Raw genomic sequence first — 8,214 nt, 5'->3', positions numbered from 1 at the left:
ATTACCTTTTCAAGAACATACAGATGGATATATAAGCTATCACTTCTGCAATCAAAGAACAGGTGACTGAAGATTCTGGCTGGACATACATATTTGCAATGAACTAGATAAGTTTATAGATATTAAGATCCAAAATTAATAGTAGACATCATACGCACATGTAACTTCTGCCCTCTTTCCAAGTACGATATGTTCCTACTTTTATTGGTTGGTTCCTACTGCTCAGAAATATTTAGGGAGTTGCCTAATACATGTCTAAAAACTGATTTTAACAAATCTCCTGAGACTTCATTAATTGTGAACACAACGGAAGATTTTTTCCCTAGGAAAGTGTATAACGTTGTAAAGTAGGCAGAAATTACAACTTTTTCCCACTGTCCTTTTTCAGAATAGGTTTAAGCAGGAGGCAGACTTCCTTAACCAACAAAACAGACGCACTTATTTTTTCTTTGCATGACTTTGCACGTTTTTAATACGCAATTGGATGTGTAAGATAAAGGTAAATAAACATTCTTTTATAGTTCCTAATTTATATTATCAATTCAGTATCTAGATGACTGGTCTTTTTCATTAGGAGTTGAGGTTCTACACTTTTCTAACAACCATTAATGTTAAACTATTCTTCCTCAATTTTTTTCCCCCGAGTTCCTCCATCCTTGTTCACTGTGTGTGCCATGACCAAAATCCCCATCCAGTTATTTTGCTGTATCCTCTCTTCTCTTTCTTGTCACTTAACATCATCTTCAATTCCATGTTTTCTTTTTTTTTCCCTGGTCCTTATGCAAAAAACTAATTCCCTCACCTAGGTTCTCATCATTAGGAAACAAAAATGCTAAATATGTATCTTACTGTATTAATTGATTACACCGAATTGTGCCTTCCTCTTTCGCTTATGAATCTTAGCACCGTGGGAGACGCAAACCAAGTGCAAACTTAAGAACACATAAAAGATACTAAGCACTTGGCTATTCTGAGCCACAAACAAGAAGCCAAAATTAGTTCCCAACCATTACAGGTCAAGACAGAGATCACCTCCTTCAGTTATGCAATTAATTAGATAATAAATTCCACTGTAACATTTTTAAAGCTCCAGCCCATTTGAAAAGCAAAAGAGGCCACAAATCTACCCAAATGTTCCTCTGGAAGAGTAGATAACATAAGGTTTCCAACCATCACAATAGCAGGTACGGCCCTCTGCTTATTAGGTTTTTTTGTGGGGTTTTTGGTTTGTTTTTTTTTGTTTTGGGTTGGTTTTTTTACACCTTTCTTCTCCCTTCAGAAAATACAAGCATGTCTGGAAAAAAGGTTATACCTCTATATAAAGCATATTCATGACAAAAAGACATCTGAAGGCATTCTGATATTTTTTAATTTCATTTTAATTCCAGAAGAAAAGTAGTAGAAAACCTAGATGCTTGCAAATTATAGCACTGAGTGGTAAAAAACCAGCCTTGAACAACATAGGTGCTTGAGGATTTCTCTCTCTTAAAGCCACACCTCCATTCTGGGCACTCTTGTTAAAAGCATGACTTCTGACAGATACCAGCCTACACTGAAGAGTCCACTGCACCTGACACAAAAAAGCAACCCTTACCACATATACTACCACAATACGTTACATTCTTTCTTGATGTAACTTCAGTGATGCTAGGAAGAGGATATATAAAGGTCTACATTCACTCCTGGCAACTGTTTGTAAGTATGAGAGGAACTTTTTCCCAAGAGGCCAGTGCCACAATAATGTGTTTTAAGATACAAGTTTGACTCTCCTTCAGCAGCAGCAGACAAAACTTTGCCCTGACCTAGATGAATGTTTAACAGTTGAAGCAGAACATAGGACAAGAATGCACCTTCTTCCATCTGAATGCTAAAAGAAACAAGCAGTTTTTAAAAGTTTTGAAAGAAAGCGTATAGACAAATCGATTCACAGGTTTCAGGCTGTGAATTCTAAGGCTGTAGCTCCCCTAAGTTCTGACTAAACCACAAAAGTCCCCAGAGTGGGGCCAGTTTTCAGACACACTAGGAAGGTTGAACAACCTCTCCCTACTCTTTTTTGTCAGTCTAGTTTTTTAGGCAGTCACCCCCACAAAGCTTTGCCTAAGACTGAGACAACTAACTTTGCTAGGCATGGCAAAGGAAAGGAAACCTACAAGAAGGATAACTTTGTCAATTACAGTTCCTTTATTAATGGTACAGTGCAGCAACATCAACTGAAATAAATAGTTATTTGTACATAATACAAAAATATAACCCTTTGTAAAGTTTATACTGTGCTAGGAATTATGTATTGAGCTTAAACAGTTGATATAACATTTTCTCTTAAATAATGTGGACAGGTACACTCAGCCAAATGAAGGTAATAACATTTTCTCTAATTTGAAGACAAACACACAAAGAGCAGTTTATTAGTTCAGTGTATCCATACATCACACCTCAGCTAAGATTTGAGAGCAAACTAACAGTTTTTCAAGTCTTCCCTTTGCCACTGTTCTCTGTCGATAGCACAGTAGTTCTATAACCGAATGGTGAATTGAATTTTTGATAGTAACATTTATTAGCAGATACAGAAAAGTATTATTCAGACAACCAGCTTAAGGCACCATGGTTTCCGCAATAGACATGTGAAATTACTGGCAAAAAACAATTTTAAAGAAGGCTATGAGTGTTCAGCTACAGTACCATGATGAACAACAATTTATTCTTTAAATATATTCTTGACAGCATATTCAGTTGACTAGTGTGGCTTTTGTTTATTCTTTAAAAAAAGAAGTAAAATAGAAGATTTTGACATTATTACAATCTCAAGAATGCCTCAAATCTTTGGAAAAAAAAATTCTCCCTTCATCCCTCCATTTTAAAAGGTAAAAAAATCCAACTGTCACTCTTGCAAGACAATTCTTTTACAGACTTTTTAGAAATAGTTTCCAACACGTTATATAGTGAAAGTCCACTAAAATGTTTTGTTCTCCTTTAAAAGAAAGTCTGTCTAATTATTACAATCTCAAGAATGCCTCAAATCTTTGGAAAAAAAAATTCTCCCTTCATCCCTCCATTTTAAAAGGTAAAAAAATCCAACTGTCACTCTTGCAAGACAATTCTTTTACAGACTTTTTAGAAATAGTTTCCAACACGTTATATAGTGAAAGTCCACTAAAATGTTTTGTTCTCCTTTAAAAGAAAGTCTGTCTAACTGCTGGTAACTGCCCCCCCCCCCCCCCTTTTTTTTTTTTTTTTTCTGTATTCTGTCTCTCTCTGCTATCCGCAGCACTGGTGAACAATTCATTTAAATGAAATCAAGTTTCTCCCCAAGTCCTACGGAGCAAACATGAGTCCTTGATTTGCTCAAGACCTCTTTCCTAATAATATCCCATGATATTGGCTGAAAGTTAAAACAATATGAAGTGGAACTAACATCCTGACAGCACCTGCCACAGACTCAAACGGCTACCTTGTTAAAACCCTCTTAAACCCTAGGGTGAAAAGTAGGATTCAAATAGGATAGGACGAGGAGTAAATTCATAAAATTGCACTACAAAAATTGTGCGTTCCAAATAGTACGTGGTACTTCAGACACAGAACTACAGTTGAGACATATCCACAGAACCATTTTCAATTTCAGAAAATTGTTCCAGCCACGTCACAAGCCAATGTCAAAAGATAATGAACATGACAAAGTCACTGCAGCTTACCTAGTTCCACTCACTGAGAAGGGGATAGAAAAATTTATCAGAGGAAAAAAAAAGAGTAGATTTGGAATCACACATTACATACTTTAAGTTACTATCAATTTTGACAATACCCCCTCTATTTACTTATCCCTTCATTTCAGAGTAGGAATGGCTGCAATTACTTGTAATAAATAACCAATACCCAGTATAGTATCGATATACTATTCCGTAAATCCCCAAAGGCTTTCATTTGTGTATTGATCTACTTGGACAGCCAAAACCGTAGCTCTTACCTGCACTTGGTGCAGAGAGTTGATGAGATTTTCCTGTGCCTTACACTAACATCAATCTTGGAAGTCAGCCATTTTATTGCCAGTGTAGTGAATAACCCAAGGTTCTCCCCATTTTCCTACGACAAATGCCGGCAGTAGATAAAATGCAAAGTTGCCTTTCATTACCTCTTTTGCCTTAAGGCCCAAAGAGCAGAAGTCTTGTTATACTGTTTCTGCATCTTTTGTGCCTGAACCTTTAAAGTTTATCAACTTTCACACTGTCATTCATTTCCTGAATTTCAGTGAAACACTTCCTCAGAAGTAAACTACGCAGGTCATGTGTTGTCATACGTACAGTCAACTATGAAGAAGTATATCTCAGATTCCAGTAACTCAATGAGTAAGTGATTTCCTCCATTTCAAATAAAGTTAAAATAAATAATTTCAATTAAAATGACAGCTTCAACCATGACAGCTGAATAGCATATAAAAAATAAGAACTATAGAGAATTAGTCTTGTTATTGTTATCTAATCATTGGCTTCCTGCACCACAGGAAATTTCTGACTCAATCAATAGCAAAATTTTCCAAGTTACTAGCTAAAATCCAGATGTAAGAATAACATAAAACTGGGAAAAGAGGTTGGAATAACATTCGGTACGTTAAAAACAGACATTCTTCACTTAAATGAACTACCCATACCTTAGGGTCAGAAGAGGTCACGATTAACTTTGGTCATGTTCCGCATGTGCTCAGATCTCTGAACAACTTTAGGATACACAGTTTATCTCTAAGGACCTAAAACAGCCTTCTGCTCCTCTTGCATAACTGGGTTAATGATGAATTAACACAAGGAAACTGAAATCATCTTGTGCGGTCGGTTCCAACCTCAGTTACCTAAACAGACACACGATAACAAAGTACCTATAAAAGCAGTGCAAATATAAAAGCTCCATGACAGGGGAGGGAAAAAAGAAAAAGAAAGCAGCATGGGTTTGCTCAGTGGTTGTTCACTATTTTGCCTTCTGGCAGATGAAAGAAGTTATCTTCTTTGAGTTTAAGATGTTCTGGTAAATCTAGCTGTCTTTTTGCTTCTTCAATGTCTTCCTGAATTGCTGAAATGAGCTCCTCTGAAAAAGATAAGAATAGGGACATTTAAAAGTTGGTTTTAATTCTGAACACACAATAGCAAGTGAAAATAAGGTGTACCACAGAATACCAGACAACAGTCACAGAAGTAGAATATAATTATTATCACAGTGTTTGAAAGGCAAAATTCTTTGGCTTCAGAATGCCCTTTTTTTTTTATTAACTTGCCAGAGTTGCATTTTTCACCGTTATAAGCACTACCCTCTCCTTGTTCCAAAAGACATTTTAGCAAAAGATCAATAGAGTTTCATGAACTGTTTCAGTTCTAACAGAGCTGCATTCTAAAAAGAAATCAACAGACTAGGCCGATGCTTTTATGACAAGCCCATGATTTTAAAATTACTCCTCAGACAAGCGACACAATACAATTTTTTAGTGTGATACAAAAATATACCCCTACATCTTCCAACTTTTTTTTTTTTTTAATTAAACCAACTTGTACATTTAGCTTATAAAAACATTTTACTGAAATGTCAAAAGTTAACAGATAAAACATCTCACTATGGAAAGAGAGACAGTGAAGACACAGTACTTGCTTGAATAACACAAATAAGAGACTAGTTTGAGGGAGACCTGCAATACTGACCTACGGAATCAAAGTTTTTTTCTGGTCGAATATATCCAGTTATGACTATACTAGGAATTTCTCCATAAAAGTCTTCTTTGAAGGTGTGGATAATGTGCGTTTCCTAAAGAAAGAGAAACAAGTTGGCATTTATGATGAACTTTGAGTTTATTTCCCTCACTGTAGATGTACAGCTAATATCCCTAATTCAAATTCTCCCCAACACATACCAATAAACGGGACATTTAATTTAGCATGTATAATGCAAGATTAAAAGGCTAGGGCTTTTGCTTATGTAAGGAAGGAGAATTGTACTCTGCATGGAATTTAAGAAAAATTACTCACTTAAGAGTATTCTGATAGCCAAAAGAAAAAAAGAAAAGAAAGCCATTACTCAGGAGAAATGCTCACCACTTCTCAGAGGTAAGATTTCCAAGGCAGCAAATCACAAACAAAGCTTAACGTTTCATCATTAAGCTGATGCGTCCAAACAACTATGAAGATTTTGGTTGAAATAGTTGGCTTAAGGAGAGCTTTTACAACCAGCTCACATGGGAACTGAATGATGAAATTCAAGGAGCAAAGGCTGAGACAGGGTTCCATCTTACGCTCAAAACCATTTTGTGCACATCTCCCTCTCCAACATAGGCCCACCCATAGCATATACCAGCAGAGATATCAGATGGAAAGCTTTTGACTACTTGCTCAGAAAAGTTATCTGCAAAAATTTTTAGAAGTGTACATTTGCGTAAGACAAGCACATCACAGAGTCTTCAAACACTTAGAACCTTAGAAGCAGAGATTCATGCGCAAATAAAAGTGTTTTCAACAATTAAAACAGAGCTCTGCAAGACTCAGGAAAGCACCAGCACCCGACAGCAGGAAAAACACAGCTGTCACAGCTCAGGATTTTAACTCAACTCCTCCATCCTATTATTATGTACCTTTGAATATTTATTCTGTATATCAAGCTACAGCACCACATGTATGGATTCCATCATTTAAAAGAAGAATTAATAGAAAATCATTACAAATTAAGATGCCCCAACTTCTCTTATTTAAAACGTAGATAGATTGCAGAGAACAATAGATTAGTATGTTCCAGCTCATGCTAGGGCTCTCATAACCAGTAAATTCAATGCATCTATCAAGATTATGTTTAGTTAGCCATCAGCATAAGCAACCACCATTTCAGCAATACTGTTAAATTTTTATTATGGAAGTATTTAAGTAACGATGGAATAGGACAAAGAAAATAAACTTTATTCACCTGCAGATGCATACCCTCTGGCTACTGAGAGTATTTTCTTTTCAGAATACAAACTTATGATACGGATACCAAATACATTTCTAAGAGCAAACAGAATTTTTAGATCTCATTTATGGATCAAATTCTGCTTATCTTATTCAAATTCAACATCTGGATCATTTATTATAATAAAAATCCCACACAAAGCAAAATTCTTACCACTGATTTCTTAATATTCTTATAGAAAGGATTCCATCCTATGCTCAAAACCATTTTATGCACATCTCCATTTCCAACACAGGCCCATCCATAGTATATACCAGTGGAGATATCAGATGGAAAGCTTTCAACTACTTGTTCAGAAAAGTTAGCTGCAAAAATTTTAGAAAGTGTAAAGTGTGAGTGACTTTGTGTAAGCCAAGGATGTAACAGAATCTTCAAACAGTTAAAAGCCAAACTCTGCCTACATACTATTTACAAACATAACACTGATGGTGATGAGAATGATGCGACGTGCCATTTGGCAAAGTATAAAATACAAAACAGCTTCATGCAATTCAGTCCCTGTGGTAATACCAGAGTTATCACATCTCTTATGTATACTGTATTTTATAGTTATACACACTCTCTTCTGTGGTAGTAATTAACAAACAGGTAATATATCCAGTCAGAACGCATTTCACTCTTAGGATAACTGTCACAGCTTTAATACAGTGAAAGATGAGAAAATAAATCAAGTTTCTTCTGCACTATAAAACAGCATCTCAGAACTACTTACTTGTTAGTAAAATAATTACTTATGAAATAAAATACGTAGAAATAAATGAAATTATTATTTAGTCACCTGTCAATTTTGTACAAGTTGCCTTTCAGAGGCATCTGTGGATTTCTGGGATTTTCTTTGAAAACTATATATCTGCAGTAAAATAAATTCCCTTCTGACTGAACCTCACCTTCTTTCAAAATTACTATCCTACTTCTATTTCCCATGTGAGTAGATCTCTTCATGCAAGACATCAGGTTGATTTGAAAGAATTTGTGGTTACTGAATTTTTATCAAGGCTCACAAGCAGTAACAACTTCCCTCCCCTATTCCCTGACACCAATACACCATTTATACACAATCAAGAGAAAAACGCGACATTATTAACAGATGTTGTCAGAAATCCAGCACCGCAAGATTGGTCTTACAAAGTTTCCTTGTCTGCTAGGAGTGGTGCAAGATGACTGTTGACTTTAGTGTTTAAGACAGGCCAAAATTCACTTGAATTACACATCTATCTGTATTTAGACAACCGAAACAGAGATGAG

The 8,214-nt window shown here is 35.7% G+C and overlaps 1 protein-coding gene across 1 annotated transcript; it reads right to left on the bottom strand.

Moving 5' to 3' along the window:
- Positions 1–3,016: 3,016 nt before the first annotated feature.
- LOC103903975 (riboflavin kinase) lies at positions 3,017–7,893 on the bottom strand. The gene is made up of 4 exons (XM_019473645.1): positions 7,857–7,893; positions 7,123–7,373; positions 5,676–5,778; positions 3,017–5,070 (listed from the first exon to the last, which is right to left on the bottom strand). Exons 1-4 carry the CDS (start codon positions 7,891–7,893, stop codon positions 4,940–4,942), a joined length of 522 nt encoding a protein of 173 aa, XP_019329190.1. The 3' UTR covers positions 3,017–4,939.
- Between the last annotated feature and the right edge of the window lie 321 nt (positions 7,894–8,214).

This window comes from Aptenodytes forsteri, unplaced genomic scaffold (assembly GCF_000699145.1).
Source record: "Aptenodytes forsteri isolate BGI_AS27 unplaced genomic scaffold, ASM69914v1 Scaffold151, whole genome shotgun sequence".
NCBI classification, from domain to species: domain Eukaryota; kingdom Metazoa; phylum Chordata; class Aves; order Sphenisciformes; family Spheniscidae; genus Aptenodytes; species Aptenodytes forsteri.
Note: the sequence above shows the minus strand (reverse complement) of the source record. Positions and strands in the feature narration are given on the sequence as shown.